The 17,616-nt window shown below is 43.3% G+C and overlaps 1 protein-coding gene across 1 annotated transcript in view; it reads left to right on the plus strand.

The window, feature by feature from the left end:
- The first annotated feature begins 6,284 nt into the window (after positions 1–6,284).
- The window catches only part of LOC142662540 (uncharacterized), a 61,843-nt gene continuing 50,511 nt past the window's right edge, over positions 6,285–17,616 (plus strand). The window contains exons 1-2 of the mRNA XM_075840749.1: positions 6,285–6,429; positions 15,162–15,281. Of these exons, the coding sequence (XP_075696864.1) occupies positions 15,233–15,281 (49 nt within the window). The 5' untranslated portion in view covers positions 6,285–6,429; positions 15,162–15,232. The remainder of the gene's footprint in view (positions 6,430–15,161; positions 15,282–17,616) is intronic.

Here is a 17,616-nt window from a genome sequence, read left to right on the forward strand (position 1 = left end):
ATTGTCAAAGGGTTGTCTTCTCCGATGAGTCAGAGAAAAAACACCCGGTAACCATTGCTGGAAGAACACAAGTCGGTGGCGGCAGCGTTATGGTCTGGGGAATGTTTCATGGCATTCTCTGGGCCCGCTCATCCATGTGGAAGGCTCTGAACCGATTTGGGTATGAATCCATCGTTGCAGATCACGTCCCCCCATACATGCTGTTTGTCTTCCCTGGGGCAGATGGAATCTTCCAGCAAGACAATGCGACATGTCACACGGCTAGAAATGTCCGACAGTGGTTGGAAGAGCACGACCAAGACTTCCAAGTACTTCCCTGGCCCCCTAATTCACCAGACTTTAACCCAATTGAGCATCTGTGGGACGTTGGTTCGCGCTATGGATCCTCCCCCACGCACCCTCCAGTAAATGTGGGATTCTCTGCAGTCAGCATGGCGCCAGATACCGGAGACCACCGACCAGCAACTTATTGTCACCCCCCGCCCGTCTAGCTTCTGTTCGTGCGGCACACGGCGGTTACTCTGGATATTAGCTGCTGGTCATAATAATGGGACTCCACTGTGTGTGTATATATATATATATATATATGTGTGGGTTATTAGGCACTCTCAATGCTGTCGGAAAGAGAGGAGAACACGCAGGGGGGGACAAGGTGAAGGCTGCAGAGGGTGCCCAGTGTTTGTGAGCGGTTCACCACAATTTTCTGCTTAATTTGTAAGAGGAAACAAACATTAAGGTGTGGCCTACTAGATGGGCGGAGTCTACACAATCTGTGCACCAATCCGGTACTAGATACGTCATAAATGGTCAGAATGCCCCTTTAAGTCATCGATCCCCTCTGGGTTCAATTTGAAGACAGGGGTGGACTGAGAGTGGTCTGGGTCCCTAGACAAAAAATGTCCCCTACTAAGTAACCCCCACAGCCATTATATACATATCGCATTTGTGTTTTGCTTTTTTAATGTTCAATAGTTTTTATCGAATCTTAATTGTAAAAGGATCTAACAAAAATGGTGAGAAAATACAGGATATTAGGCTTACAGTACAGCGATCCGGGGCGGACTGAGATTGACCTGGCATTAAACGTCATGTCATGGGCCCTTTACAACCCACTATGGGCCTGGTGCAATTGACTTGGGTTAATAATTTGCATTTGAGGAGCTCTTGTATATATTTTTTTTTTTGCATGTGCCTTGGGCTCTGTCTACGATCCTTCAGGCCCTTGCCCTAAAGCCTCAGTGGTCAGTCTGTCCCTGACATGCAAAAAGAATTGCCCCAAAATAAGTTCACATTTTATACAGTAATAACACTACGTATATAAGGCTGAACATTACAGGTTTCTAGATGACCCTCTGGCACAACATGGACACACAAATACTCAGCCTGCCCCAGTTTAAAGGGAAGGTGTCATGATTTTTATTTAATTTTTTATTATATTGCTTTTAATATAATAACAAAAATTGTATTTATTTGTGTTCTAATTTTTTACTTTTTACTGTATTCATACTTTTACTTTTCTTTTTCCATCTCTGTATGTGTCGATTAACGACACTTACAGAGATGCTATACGGCACATACAACCCCATAGAGAATGCGAACGGAAACCATTCCATTCTCAGAAGCGTGCGCCGTCTGTGTGGGAACGCCGCATGCGCCGCTCCTACACAGACCAAAACAAAGCTCGTTCGTAGAGCGAAATCCGGCGCCATTTTCATGTGGTCCGGAAGCCGCTGCCGGAAAGTAAGATGACGACTTCCGGCCATATGTTCAACGAAGCGAAGGCGCAAGGAAGAGGAGCGTTGGCGGCAAGAACTTTGTTAGATCAGAGGAGGCGGCGGCAGGAGCAGGTAATTTATGTTCGTGTATGATGTGTGTATTATGTTCGTGAATGTTCATGTGTGATACTGTCTGCTGAGTCCTGTATCTAATCCTCCTACCACTGTGCAGTCGCTCAGAAAATGGCGGCACACAGTGTAGGAGGTTTGAAGACATTCAAACCCCTCCTTCTCCTGGCACTAGCCAGAAGAAGGGAGGGGGGATTGTGTGAGTACACTAGGGGAGAGTGTGTTCACCCCAAATTTGCAGCATAAATAAATGAGGTTGCTTTACCACAGTGACCATGCTGCAATATTGGGAACTGCTCCCTCTAGTGGCCAGCACATGGAAATTTTATAAATTAGAATCTAATTTATATTTCCTGACTTGTGAAAAAATCAAAACAATGTGTAATCATTTATATACTAATTGTTTAACTGAAAAAAATAAATAATTTCTAGCGACACATTCCCTTTAAGAAACACTACCCCACTACACAAATAGTAAGTAGGTGCATGCAGCTTCTGACCAGCAGGTGGCACTCTTGTGCCTTTCATAGTAAGTGGCTATGACTGAGCAGCATAATTTGTCATCTGTGGCTCTGCAGGTTATTGCAGTAGGGCCAGATTTGGTTAAGATACCTTTCCTATTGATTTGTGTAGTGTCATGGCAGTAATATTATCGACCATAGCATATTTAATGCAGCTCCACTGACTACTATAAGCTGCAGTTTTGTGCTATTGCAGGAATTCTCACTGTTACCTGCAGGAAAAGTCCAAATCTACTGTTTAGAATCATATTCTGCCTTGCATTTATATACCATATTGTAAGTATATACATTTAATGGTATAAAAAAAACACATACGCAGTTGATTGTCGCTGTATCAATATCTGGTAACTGTAATCAAATATAAAAAAAAAAATCAAACCTTTCCTCATATGTCGTCCATTTTTGTTCTTCCCTTAAAGCTGCATTGACGAAGTAGCTAAATATAGCAGTTCGTTAATAAGAGATATGCATATATTTATTAGTCACAGAGTCACCCAGGCTTCAGAGATATACATAGCCCCTGCTCTCCACAGCCTCCCAATCCCATCTCTTTACTGTTTCTCTTTATGTTCTGGTTTTATATTTCCAGTGCAATACAGGGTCTTCTCTACGTCAACAAAAAGCCCCAAAAAATATCTGTGACATCTCCACACGAGGTTCTTCACTATTCGAAGGTCTGGTGGAATTACTGCATGTGAAAGGCATCACTGTCATCATTTGGACATAATCCTGTGTATTGTAAAGATATTCAGCTGTGTCCTACTATTAGCAATGCAATTAATACTATTAGTATTATGAGTCTCAACTAACGTTCGGGGCCAAGACAATGGGTAGGCTGGACAGGCAGCTGCATCACTTTTTCGCGCATCACGCACCCATTGAAGTCAATGGGTGCATGAAAACCACGCATGTCACACGGAAGCACTTCTGTGGGACACGTGTGATTCGCGCAACAGCAGTGAAAAGGATGAATGAAAACAGAAAAGCACCACTTGCTTTTCTGTTTACAAACATCCAAACGGAGTGTCATAATGATGGCGGCTGCGCGAAAAGCACGCAGCCGTGCATCATATGGGGCTGACACACGGAGCTGTTAAGTGCCTTTTGCGCAGGCAAAACGCCACGTTTTTTGCGTGCGCAAAAAGCACACGCTCGTGTGAATCCAGCCTGAGGATGCAGTCACATGTTGCGTATTTGCCTTGTATTTCCACTGCGTAAAGATACGCGTCGGAAAACTTTACAATGTTCTCCTGTGGGAAAAATAATCTGCAACGCAAGAAATTGAGAAATCGAGTTGCAGAATATTTTTCCATAGGATTATATTGTTAAAGGGTAACTAAGCGTTCCTCAAACTTCTGACATGTTATAGTGATATGTCAGAAGTTTTGATTGATGGGGGTCCGAGCACTGAGACTCCCACCAATCACTGAACCGAAGCGGCAGAAGTGATCGTGTGAGCGATGAGCCGCTTCGTTTCTGTTCAACTTTTTCCGGAAATCAATGTAGTGGAGTACGGGCTCAATAGAAAGTCTATGAGCCCGTACAATGCTACATCGGCTTTCCGGAAAAAGCCGAATAGAAACGAAGTGGCTGAGCGCTGTGCTCGGACCCCCACCGATCAAAACTTTTGACATATCACTATATCAGAAATGTTTTAAAAGTTCAGTTACCCTTTAAGTCAGGCTGGATTCACACGAGCGTGTGCGTTTTGCGCACAAAAGGCACTTAACAGCTCCGTGTGTCATCACCATATGATGCGCGGCTGTGTGATTTTCGCGCAGCCGCCATCATTATGACACTCTGTTTGTATGTTTGTAAACAGACAAGCACGTGCTGCTTTTCTGTTTTCATTCATAGTTTTTACTGCTGTTGCGCGAATCACGCGCGTCACACGGAACTGCTGAGCGTGATTTTCACGCACCCATTGACTTCAATGGGTGCGTGATGCGCGAGAAACGCACAAATATAGGACATGTCGTGAGTTTTATGCAGCGGACTCACGCTGCGTAAAAATCACTGACTGTCTGAACGGCCCCATAGACTAACATAGGTCTGTGCGAGGCGCGTGAAAATCACGCACATTGCACGGATGTATACCACGTTCGTCTGAAGAAACCCTCATAATGGGAGTTGTAGTTTTGCCAAAGCTGGAGACCCAGAGAATGGAGACATCTAGAAAAAAATTCTAAATGGAATTGTTAAAAATTATAAATTGTTGGTCTAGCTTTCCATACCTGCTACCGGGGAAGGCACAGACAGGAGAGGACCCCCTGTACAAATACAGTATATGGCCCCTTTGTTCATTATAACGCACCCCCCTTTTCATATCCATATCCATCAGTAATTGGGACCTATAAAATTAATTAACTTACATGCAGTCTAATAGACAGAAGGCGCCCCCTTACCTACTGGGCCCCTGTGCAAATTCACAGATCACAGATCACATATATATATATATATATATATATATATATATAGCCCCTGTGTACTAACCTGTGTAATTATATGATAAATATGCTGCAATACTGCGACTGCCTACAACGGCTGTCCAGGACCTGAAGAAGGGGTTACATTTACACGGTGGACATGAAAAAATAAAACACCTTAGAATACAATTGAGTTCAAACACATACCTGACCCCTAATGCTGGTAATGATGAAGGTGGTCGGGTACAGTCCCCCAGTAGAGGGTAATGGCTGATTGAAGAGAGAGGGCATTGGGCTGCTGTTTTGGGTAGTGGGCACATTCTGAAAGCCCTGCACTAAGCGTGCTTGTCCCGGTTCTGCGGTAACTGGTGGCCAAGTGTAATAAGACGACTGTAATAATGTGCCGTCTATAGTCATGACGCATCTCACGGTCACGTAATAGAAAGGTTGTACATGGGAAAACTGTGAAGGGGCCACAGTGCTAAATCAGCCCTGCAGCCCCTCTATACTAAAAATTGGTGGAGGTTCCAGCATTTGGACCCTCTTGCCTCACTCGACTGGACAGGGGTCTGGAGACCCCCATTCTTAAGATAAGTGCGAGTCCAAGAGCTGGGACCTGCATCAATCTGACATTTTTGGCATATTCCGTGGCTATGCCATAAATGTGTTAGATGGGAACAGCAATCCACATGTGATTGTTGTAGAATTGAGCGAATCGATTCTATACAATTTAAATTCGGTCCGAATTGAATGGGGGGGGGGGGGGCGATTTGACCAAATCGGACCCTACATTTTTTATAATACGATTGTTCGTCCCCACACATTGTCAGCTGCACATCCCCTGTATACCCAACAATTACTTTTTTAGGCTGCGTGAAAGATGTGATCAGCCGACAAACGAGCATTGGCGAGATGATTGCTCGCGAGATGATCGCTGCCATGTTTACACGAGCCAACGATCACGCTTGTTTGGCCAATCATCGGCCCATGAAAAAATGCATCTATATCCTTAGCAGCAAATCAGATTCCACCTCTCACTTGTCAGAAGTTCTTTTTATAAAACTGAAAGTGGCAAAATGATTGGCTGCTGAGGACTACTACTCCACTTTTCCTAGCACTAAATTTACTTGTCTTATAGAATTGTGATCGATGAGAATTCTTTAAGTCCTTCCACCAAAATGTTGAATTAATTTGCCATCTATGCATAAAACATTTTGCAACATTTTTAGCTGAAACTTTTCGCTATAGACATCCAAAATAAATAAAAATAATAATAAATGAAGATCACTTTCCTTGCATCTATCTATCTATCTATCTATCTATCTATCTATCTATCTATCTATCTATCTATCTATCTATCTATCTATCTATCTATCGTCCTGTATCTGTGTAATGTGGGCAGAAGCTGACACCTTTACAACAGCCTCTGGATACTGAGCTGTAGCAGAGACTGCCGTCGGAGAGTGGGAAGATTGTCCCCCCGCGGCCTCCGTCTTTCCAGCTTGTTACATTGTTGCAGATACAGCTGTGTGGGAGAAGGAGGGAGGAGAGAAGCGTAGTCCGCCCAGCACACAGGCACCAAGGAGGAGGGAGGAGAGCTGGGACCCATCCGGCCGGGGGAGCCCCGCATCTGTGCAGGTACAGGGGGGCACTGCACCATTATATATGTGCAGTGATTACAGAGTAGGGGGCTCAGTGGTCTATTGTCCTGAGAGGCAATCACTGCACATCTCCCATCCAGCAGGGTCGTAGTAATGCTCCATCTTTATAGGATCCCATACACATTTCCATATATGTCATCCCCATGATAGCAATGCGGCAGCTGCAGCAAGACCGAAGCCTTCATCATGGGCAACCAGAGGGGCTTGTGAAGTCTGGCACTGAATGGGTGAATAATGGATGTATATAGATCTGCAGTGAGAGAGGCTGGTACTGACAGTGTTAATAATTAGTTACCTATCTATGTATCCTCATAGTCAGCCAGGGAGCCTTGTATGATGGGGCATTAAAGCTATCTATCTATCTATCTATCTATCTATCTATCTTATCCTTTTACAATTCAGGTACCTGAATGTGTTAAGTATCTAACTAATGTATCTAAACAGGGTGTCTTGCAATCTCCAGCACTAATGGGGTTGTAATGATCTATATATCAGCTGGGTCTTTTCCCCTTTGTTACATTGTCCTTAGATGTTTGTTGCTTCCCCTGGAGAATAAATAGTTGGGTTTATAATATTATTGTAATTATTTTGTGCATAATATTTATAAGTCTCTATCTATATCACTGTTTGCAATGGTGAAGCCACAATAGGTCAAGAGTTTGCAAACCTTTCAGGGACAGGGTTTTGTGTTTGCATGGAATGATATTTAGATGAGGATAATCTATTCCATACAAGATTTTCATAGCACCCCTCATTGCAAGTGGAGATTCAAAGTACAACCTTGAAAGGGTTAATTACCACCTGAAAGCCGGTCTTTTGCATGAAATCTATCTATCTAATCTCTGACTACCCACAGGGTTTATTTGTAGTCTGTAACTATGGAGGCACACAGATCTGCATGGGGGCTGTATACACAAAATGTATATATGTCTTTTCTGGGTGGTTTTCAATCAAAGCTATTTACAAGTTTACTTCATCTTATATTTTCTATTTATCAAAATATTATTTTTTCCTGTGTGTGTGTGTGTATATATGACACAGTCATGTTGTGCTGCTGTCAAATTGTCGGAGTACTACTTTTTCTCCCCTATAGCAATCGTCCTGCAATGTTGTGTTTTCATAGCGCTTCATACAACAGATGACAGATCAGGTTGCATTCTTTTCTCTGATCATAAAAGGGACTTTTTCCACACATCACTCAGTACAGTTCATCAACTTCTGCACCCGTCAACCCTCCCCCGTCCTGGAAATTAATAGTAACTTCTGTGTTCATCATTCGAAAACAATAGATGGGGGGGGTGTGTGTGTACACACACACACACACACATAATAAAGCAAAAATTATATATATATATATATATATATATCTCTGGCATTACTAGAGATTTATCATGCTGGACTGTTAAGTATTCTGGATTATTGCTCGTACAATAGTAAAGGGCCATAATAAAAGTCTTGCCTGTTAATGGTATTGAACCAGAGGAGTCTCATCGTTGATCCGATTCCTCGTTATTTTGCAGGTGTCGGACTATCAGAATTTCTGGACTGTTGGTGTATAGCGATCTGCCTTTTAGTACCGTCGCGTTCTTTGGCAGTATAAGGGCTTGTCCACACATAACGGAATTGCTGCAGAAAATGTCTGCAGAACTTCCGTTCAAAATAGCAGACTTTCCACTGCGGCAGAAACGCACCATTCCCTGCGTTTTTGACTGCAGAAAACGGTGCGTATTTGACTGCGTTTTTCAAAACTTTTAAGTTGTTACTGGTTTTATTTTTTTCTAAGAATAAAGAATTAGGGTAAATAATTTAATTTCCTTTGTATCTGTTAGGTCATAATCTGATTACTGAATTTGTGAGGAACCATTCATGGGGGGAGGGGCGGGGTAAATTTATTTTTCAAATCCGTAGTCCTCTCCTGTATTAAAGCACCCAGTCTACATTGTGTGTTTGTGTGTGTGTGTGTATGTATGTATGTATATATATATATATATATATATATATATATTTATTCTGTATTGAATAGTTTTCTGTTCTTTGTGTCCTTAATGCTTTGGGAAAGATGACCTAGACCATCACCACACAAATGCACATAGAATTTGCAAATGGTGACATGCATTTAGACTCGTGTGTCGGGCTACCGCTATTCTGCCCTGTACCTTCATTTTTTTTTTTTATTTAAATGCTTTATTGACTACCAAGCCCCATGCCAGGTATCCTTGGCCAGCAGAGCCAAACACATGCTTCTGAAAGCCCGCCCATGAGGAACGTTTAGGTCACCCCATGACCAGCCATATACTGACTATTGCTGTCATACAAGCCACCAGAGATCGAGGCTTGTTACAAGACAGAGCTCTGATAACTGTACTGTAACGAACCATCCAGCTGTGTTATTCACATGACCAGAGCAGATTTGTATTTACCGTAAGTAAACGCCATAGCTAGACTTTGTCACATAACCCTGTAACTAGATACCCAGGCCAAACAGCTGGTTGGCTGAGGTGTCGACAGTCAGACCCCCACCAATCTAATATTGATGCTTATCCTAAGGGTAGTCCAACAATTTTTTAATAGCCCTGATATCGCCTGTAACACCATTTTTGTCCAAATATTAAAGAGGTTGAAATCATTAGCTGAAAGCAACGCTATTTTTCTGGGGGTGTGAGACACAGCGATCAGCTGATCGTCACCACGGCTTTGATCTGAAATGGGGTCGTCTTTGTGGGATAACAACCTTACAACACTATTGATTGTGCACACAATGGCGGAGTTTTATGGTGGAGATCAGCTTTGTAGTGCTGTGTGTTTTTTACTTATCTTAGAGCCCTATTTACTGTGCTATAGTTTCAGTAATGTGCGTTTTTGGATTCCTTGGGATTTGTAGGTTTTATTTGTGATCCGTGTAGGTTCCCACAGTAGAGTATGTGGATGAATCATGTATAACCTGCTATTTTTAGAGGGTGCCATAACTGCTGGTATCCTGGAAGAGTTATAAGAGAATCCATCAAAATCCCAAACTGCGGCAACTGGCAACTTTAACTCTTTAATGCCAAAGCTATTTTGGGCCTTGACGTTTGAGAACCTCAGTATTGGCTAAAAATAGACACTTACTGTGTCTTTGCCTCTCCCTTTCCAACTGTTCCGTGACCCCCCCCCCCCCACCAGCAAACCAAGACGTATGCAGCTGCACACGACCGTAGCCATGTGCACGGCCGTGATTTTCGGGTCGGCCGGCTGCGGACTGTCAGCCACGAGCCGCCCGCAAATCCCGGGCCGTGCACATGGCCGCGGCCATTATTTTCAATGAGCCCGGACCGCAGAAGACGGCCGTAATAAGACAGGTCCGTACTTTCTGCGGTCCATGATCCCGAGCCATGCATGGACCGTAAAAACTGTACATAGAAATTGAATGGGGCCGCAACTCTCTCGTGGATTTTCGGGGGAATTGCGGCCGCAAAAGCACGTTCAGGGGTTTTGCAAAATGCCTGACAACGTATTGGGGTATATGGAGGTCACACAGGGGGGACCAGAATGGAGAGCTGCTCTGAATGGCCACCATGTAATACTAAATTTTTCCTGCAGGGGGAATGCATGGTTGGTCAAGGCTTTATGTGGCAAAATCAGCTGTTTGCTGGGCTGTCGGGAGCAATTTTTTTTTTTTTTTGTAGGCTATTAGGGTATGTTCACACGCAGAGTCAAAATACGGAGCTGTTTTCAAGAGAACAGCTCCTGATTTTCAGAAGTTTGTTGTGGCACTCGAGATTTTCGCTACGTTTTTTTGCGCCCGTTTTTGGAGCTTTTTTCACTTGTCTATGGAAAACGGCTCCAAAAACGTCCCAAGAAGTGTCCTGCACTTGTTTTTTGCGGCTGTTTTTTCATGCGTAAAAAAAAAAAGGCGCGAAAAACACTCAGTTGGAACAGAACCGAAATCAATGGGCATACCTAAGGGTATGTTCACACGGCCTATTTACGGACATAATTCAGGCGTTTGCAGACGGCTCCATAATGTCTGCAAACATCTGCCCATTGATTTCAATGGGTCTTACGATGTTCTGTTCAGGCGAGGTGTATTTTTACGCGTCGCTGTCAAAAGACGGCGCGTAAAAAGACGCCCGCCTCTAAGAAGTGCCTGTCACTTCTTGAGACGTAATTGGAGCCGTTTTTCATTGACTCCATTGAAAAACAGCTCCAATTACGTCCGTAATGGACGCCGTGAAAAACGCAAGTACTTGCAAAAACGTCTGAAATTCAGGAGCTGTTTTCGCCTGAAAACAGCTCCGTAATTTCAGACGTATTTGGTGCTGCCGTGTGAACATACCCTAAAAGTGATTTGTTTGTGTCTTTTCCTGACCGACCGTTTTTTTTTTTTTCTTCACACATAGCAATAATTTATGCTGATATATGAAATGCACAAGTTAGGGTCACTCTTTTGGGGCTAGGACATTAAGTGTACCTCCAGCCGCGATCTCTTGACTGATCTGACATCAATCGTGGGAGGACACTACTGCATTCTGGGCGATACATTTGCAGTGACAACTGTATGACACCCCAAGAGTATCATGCATGGGTGCTATTAATCAGAATAAATGATCAGTGGGACCAATAGCACAGTATATAACAGCACAGCGAGTGATGTGTATGTAGCGACGGAGAGCTGCGTTTTTTTTTATTTTTTAGATACTGTAAGGGACTGTTCACATCAGCGTTTGGGTTCTGTGCAACCTTTCCGTTTGTTTCCATTGTGTAAAGTTCCCGTTTTTTCACGGAAACCATAGCGTAGTCGACTACGCTATTGTTTCCGTGAAAAAAACAAACTTTACGGAACGGAAACCATCTGCAACGGAAGCATTACCATTGATATCAATGGTAATGCAAACGGAAGCTATGGTTTCCATTCAGTTTTCTGTTCGTCTGTTCCGCCGACCGAATGGTTGAACGGGAATCAAACGCTGATGTGAACAGGTCCTTATTTGGTGCATTTCCCAACCACTTTGTCTTGGCTTAGTGTATATATAGCAGTAATCATGTCCATAGCAACATTGTTGGCAAAGCGCAGGGTACACAAGAAAAGTTGTCTCCTCTGCTTTAGTCCATTACAAGCTATGAACACATTTACAGGACACTTCTGGGAATATTACAGAATCCCTTTTAATAAAAGCTCATTATATTATAACTTCAGTTTTCCTTTTAAGGCAGGTATTTATTATTTGGCCGCACTTATGAGCAGGGTGTGTGTTCCTGTTGTGTCTTGTGTCATGTGTTACTTTCTCAGTGGCAGGGAGTTCACCTTAAGTAATTCCTCGTACTAGAAATGTCTGTTTTTGTTCCCGTGCGTTTCTTTGCTGTTTGCCCTGTGTAGATTTTGACGTTTTGAACCTCGCCCATAATAGAAGTGATGATCGTATTGACGCTTTGTTGTTTCTTCAAGTTATTCCACTACAACTTTCAGCATGTCCTGAGAGCCTGTATTATACTACAGAGCTGTATTCACAATTCTACAGACTCCAGAGCTGAAATCTCCCTGCAACCCTTGCTGGCATTGAGCTTGCTCCTGTTGATTTGCAGTAATTTGATGTAGGGGAAAAAAAAGCTGACCATTTTTATTGTAGAAGCTCCGCTAAACCGTTGAGTTTGTCTGACAACAGGTTGTCAACTGTTTCCAATAACAGCCAGCGGAATCGTGAATGCAGCTCTGAAGTATAATAGCTGTATGATCCATACAAGATGAGTAGTTTTTCAAATACATTACATTACTTAAAGGGGTTGTGCTAAGAATTTTTTTTATTACCTATCTACAGGGTGATAAATGTCTGATCGCTGGGCGCCCCACCATTCACAAGAACGGGGGTCCTGATTCCCACATTCCTCACTGTCGAGCATGCGGGGTCCCGATCCATTCAAAGACTATGGGGCTGACCGAGATAGCAGAGTTCAGCGCTCAGCTGTCCTGTCAGTGCTATAGACTTTGAATGGAGCGTCAGCGCGCATTCTCGACCATCCCTCCTTTAAAATTCTTCCTCACTGCGCTGGTGCAGTGAGAAGGAATGGGGGCATCAGGACCTCCATTCTAGTGACCGATGGTACCCCCAGTGATCGGACATTTATCTATCCTGAGAGGTTCTAATTGTTGATATTTAATTTTTTTGCACAACTCCTTCACCTTTTTTTTTTTTTTTTGTAGATTATATCTATATATAAGCTGTAATATGGTGTCTGACAGTAGACATATTCCTATTGAAGCTGCATTTGTGTTACGGTTATATGATTTGCAGAAAAAATTGAGGCAAATAATAATTTTGACATGGCTGGCAACGCAAATGAGTACTTGTTATGTAATACTCAACTTCTATGTTTAAAGGGACAGTACATAAGTAACATAGTTTCTGGCAGCTGTCCGATTTCATTCATGTAGTTTCCCTGACTGATGTAGGTCTGGGGTCTTGCGTTTACATATAATAATGAGGACAATTTGTGGTATTTACAGATCTTCCAAACTGCTTTCTTAGACTTGTGAAGACAATTAATGCGGATGTAAATTACATTCTCATTAAATCCGGTAACATGACATTTTACTGGTGTCTGTAAAACAGTTTGGGAGAGTTGTTATGTAAACTGCATGATCCATGTCTTGAGTAAGGAAAATAAACTTCCATGGAGTGGGGGAGGAGAACTCCTTTCAGGGCAGCTTGTACTAAAATCACTGTCGTCTAGGAAGTTAATTAGTAAACTAGTCGGTGCAAAGAGCTCTCCTTATACATCTCTTAAAGTTTTGGGATCTGTATCGTGTGCCTGACATCCAGCTGAAAAGGACTTCTGGGAGGAGGACTGTGAGTAGGACTTGGTTTGTCTGTTCTTCTCAGCCAATCGGCATAGCTAAAAAAAAATCTCCCAGTGGTGCTGATTGGCTGAGAGCACCTGACTCACAATGCTCCTCCCAAATGTCCATTTCAGTTGAATGCCAGGCACTGTATACATCTCCCAAACTGGTTCTATGATCTGCATAGTGAGAGCTCTTGGCATCCATAGGCATTTTTATAGATGCCCCTCTTTTAAAGGCTATGTACATCTTTGAATAATTCTTATTTTATTTATTTTTTATAACAATGTCTATCAGTTTGTTTGTTTGTTTGTAACTTTTAAAATACTTTTTATTATAAATAATTTTTTCTTTTTGAGATACAGCTGCTTTGTATCCTGTACACAGAGCCGTTGTATCTAGCGCTGAAACCTATATCCATCAGGTCAGCGCATCCTGCGTGTCAGAGAGCTGCTATCGATCACATCTAAGTTCATAACTTCAGAGACACGCAAGACCCGCTGTCACTGAACCCGTCAGTCCCGCTGATCTGACGGATTCCGGTCTTCGCACACTATACAGCTTCTCTGTATACAGAATCCAAAGCAGCTGTATCTGAAAGAGTTAAAATATTTTGAAATCGTACTGTTAGATTTTTTTTATTTTTTTTTAAAATAAAAATGTCTATTTCAAAGGTGTACATAGCCTTTAAAGTGGCAGGTTCTCATGGCAGTGACCCTTTTAAGGCGTTGTCTTCATTTTGATTTGCATGCATAGCTCTGGGGCCCCACTTGGACCCCTTTCTATTTTCCAAAACTAAGAGCCGTGTCAAGTCAATCTCTCCAGTGGCGTAACTACAGCTATAGCGGCCCACGGCATGAGGAGGCCCGTGCTGCCTGCCCTCACGGCCCCCTCCATGCCCGCTGGCGCCGCTGCCTCCGGACACAGATACTATTGAACGCTATGGCAGAGCAGGGAGGTAGCTCCATACTCTGCTATGTACTAGGCTACAGGCCATGTTCGGCCTGCAGCCTATCAGGTGCAGGGACAAAATCGCTGTGCAGGCCAGCGTGATGACGTCACTGGATCACGCCGTCCGCGTTGATTCACTCCGTTGGTCGCGGGATCGGGGCCTAGGTGAGTATGACGTTTTATTTGTTTGGGGGTCATTATATGGCGCTATCTACAGGAGGGGGAGGCTGTGTGGCGCAATTTGCGGGGGGAGCTGTATGGCACGATCTACAAGGGGGAGGTGGGGGTGCTATCTACAAGTGGGTGTCACACGTTCTACAGGGTGGGGCTGTGGTGCTATCTACAAGGGGGAGGTGGGGGCGCTATCTACAAGTGGGTGTCACACGTTCTACAGCGGGGCTGTGGTGCTATCTACAAGGGGGAGGTGGGGGAGCTATCTACAAGTGGGTGTCGCACGTTCTACAGGGGGGGGTCTGTGGTGCTATCTACAAGGGAGAGTTGGGGGCGCAATCTACAAGTGGGGTGTGACACGGTCTGCAGTGGGGGCTGTATGGCACAATCTACAGGGGGCACTATCTACAAGGGGTGCTGTGTGTGGATCCTAGGGGAGGGGGGCAGTCAAAAGTTTGCAATGGGGCCCAGTCTTTCCTAGTTACACCCCTGAATCTCTCTGCTCTTGAGGACTTCTGGCATCCATAGAAATCAACTATTGCCCTGCATTGGGTGCACTACAATGTTTTGGCTTTGCAGGAAACCGTTCTCTCCCTGGGATAATTTCACTTAACATGGCGCTTGCTGTATGATAAATGCGCTGTGTCTTTCTAGACCTGTTTAGACACTTTTCGATTTCTTCTGCCCGGATCCCCTATTAACAATGTAGCTCCTGTATTCTTCCTTCTAGGGTTCTGCATCTTCTTAATTACAGGTGTTGTCCTCTTTTTCAGCTTCTTTCCATGGTTCTTTAACGTGAACTGAAACTCTGGAATCAAACGAGGGTGGAATCAAGAGACAAATCATGACCGATATCCCGATCGATAAATCAAATCTGCCCCGGGTCAATGAAGGTTAGTGCCTGCTGATGCTTACTGGATTTTTTTTTTACATTTATATATCAGACACCCGCTGGTAACCATTTTATTTAATAAGCCAATATTCCCCAGTTGAAGTTGATCCCCGGTTTAAAGGGGATGTTTGGTATTGAGATAAATGACGTAAGTAAAATTGAAAGTATTATTTTTAGTTTTTTACAGTTTTCCTCCACTCACACCCAAAACTGCTCTCAAACTTGCGATGGTTGCTCTTGGTAACAGACAGTCTTTTATCTACTCTCTGCTGTCACACATGTCACCTGACAGGATAACTTTTATCTGTGGGATAATACTCTGAGCTTCCACAATACACTGCACTCTGGTGGCAGAAAACCAGAAGAATTTTAAATGCAGCTTTGGATGTGAATAGAGAACAAAACAAACGCAAAGCACATGCAAAGTGGAGTTTTTCTTTTAAGCTTTGATATTGACTTGACCTATATATTTACTTGCTTCGTTGTGTAAGTGATGGGCCCCTATTGGGGTCCTCTCCCTGCTTGCTAGTAAATTGCAAATTCTTCCCGTCTGTGTTTCGTTACCAGAATGATAAATACTTTTTTAAAAGTCACACAAGATACAAAACTCTCATTCACCCTCCTTTGTACAAGCGGTCCTCCCTCCCTCCCACCGTGACACAAGGATTTATAGCGGACACTGGTGGAAAGTTTGGCCTGTGGTGTCTGTGTAAAATTTATCGCCATGCCAGATCTATTTTGTGTGAACATTTTTTTGCTGTACTTCATGAATAGTTTTCAACTTCGGCAATTTTAGGCTTCTAAAACAATCTGTCTATGGTCGAAGAATGGTGCAAGTAGGAAAAAAATCGGAATATTATCCTATTGCGCCATTTTTCCCTTGTGAGCTGCAATAGGGCATCGTATGCATCACCTTCCACCTTAATGTTTAGTGCAAAGATTGGTTTACACCATTTGGGAAGGGAGAAGCCATTCGGGAGTCGGGAAAAGTTGAGTAATAATCCTTGCAGTAGCTGGAATGGCAGCTCCATTCGACTTTTTAAAAAATATATTTTTATTACAGGTGGCCACATTGTTGGCAAGTGACTATCGCTACATATCTGGTTAGAATTGCCTTTCAGAATTCTAGGAAAGATGGGTGACCACTCCTGCGAGAGCGTTCTTACTAGGCCTAGTTCACCTCTGCGTTGGAGGTTCCGTTAGGGGTCGCCGTTGTAGATTCCACCGAAAATACCGGAAACAATATTGCAGCATGCTGTAAAACCACGCAGACCCCAATGGAAAATGGACAGAACCAATTAAAGTCAATGGGTTCCATCATCCGCCAGTAGTGTCCGTGGTGCAACGGAACTTGCGCTGCCGGTTATTCCCTTGTCTTTTCAAAAAAGAGCGCCACACTTGTCCATGGGTTGCGTCCGGTACTGCAGCTCCGCTCCATTGACGTAGACGAGGCTGTACTGCAACACCACTAACAACCTGTAAACAGATGTGGCGCAGTTTCTGGAAGAATCCGCCATGTTGTTTTTAATCTTGGACAACCCCCTTAAAAAAATTTACTCTGTACCAGCCACAATATAAAAAGTACTGGGGGTCTATGTGGTTGTAAACTCTTCACCTGCCGGGCCAAAGTTCAGCAGGTGTGTGGCAGCTGTTCACAGGGGTTTCGTGGACTTACTTCCTCTTTAAAAGTTTACTTAAGGAGCAATTCCAGTCACAACTGATATTAACGTTGATGTTGAGTCAACGTCCCGAATTCTTATAGTAAAGACATTTGCAAAAAAAAAAAAATTGGTTTATATTTCATTCTGAATGTCGCTCTGCTAGATTTGTGTTTTTAATAAATTATTTAAAAAAAAATTATGAAAACCATTTGTGCTGCAATATTTCTCTTTCCTCTATGGGGAAAAAAACGTTTTGTCACCAAGGCTCAGAGTCCAGTTCCCCGTGCCCATGTTACGTGCTGGCAGATTTGCTTTTTCCTTTCGCACCTCTTCTTAATTTAAGAGCAAATCTGACACGGTCTCTGGCAGTGTCGTCTAAACTGTGCAGCTGGATCCTTAAGAAAAATAAAAGAACAGCCGCCAAATGTTCCGCAGTAGCCGCTATTCCTACCGCAAGTGACCTGGAGCCCGAAATGTATGAAAATTCTGTAGAGTAATTGGAAAATACTTAAAATTTCAGTGCAAATTTATTTTGTTTCCACTCATAGGGCCCGTACTATGCCTCCGATTTTTATACGGACACACAGACCCGTAACTTGGCCAACCTCGGACGTGAAAAACTACAGTTTTTCACGTTCGGGGTGCCCCCGTGCGGGATGCATTCTCACGCATCAC

The sequence above is a fragment of the Rhinoderma darwinii genome, chromosome 10 (assembly GCF_050947455.1).
Source record: "Rhinoderma darwinii isolate aRhiDar2 chromosome 10, aRhiDar2.hap1, whole genome shotgun sequence".
NCBI classification, from domain to species: domain Eukaryota; kingdom Metazoa; phylum Chordata; class Amphibia; order Anura; family Rhinodermatidae; genus Rhinoderma; species Rhinoderma darwinii.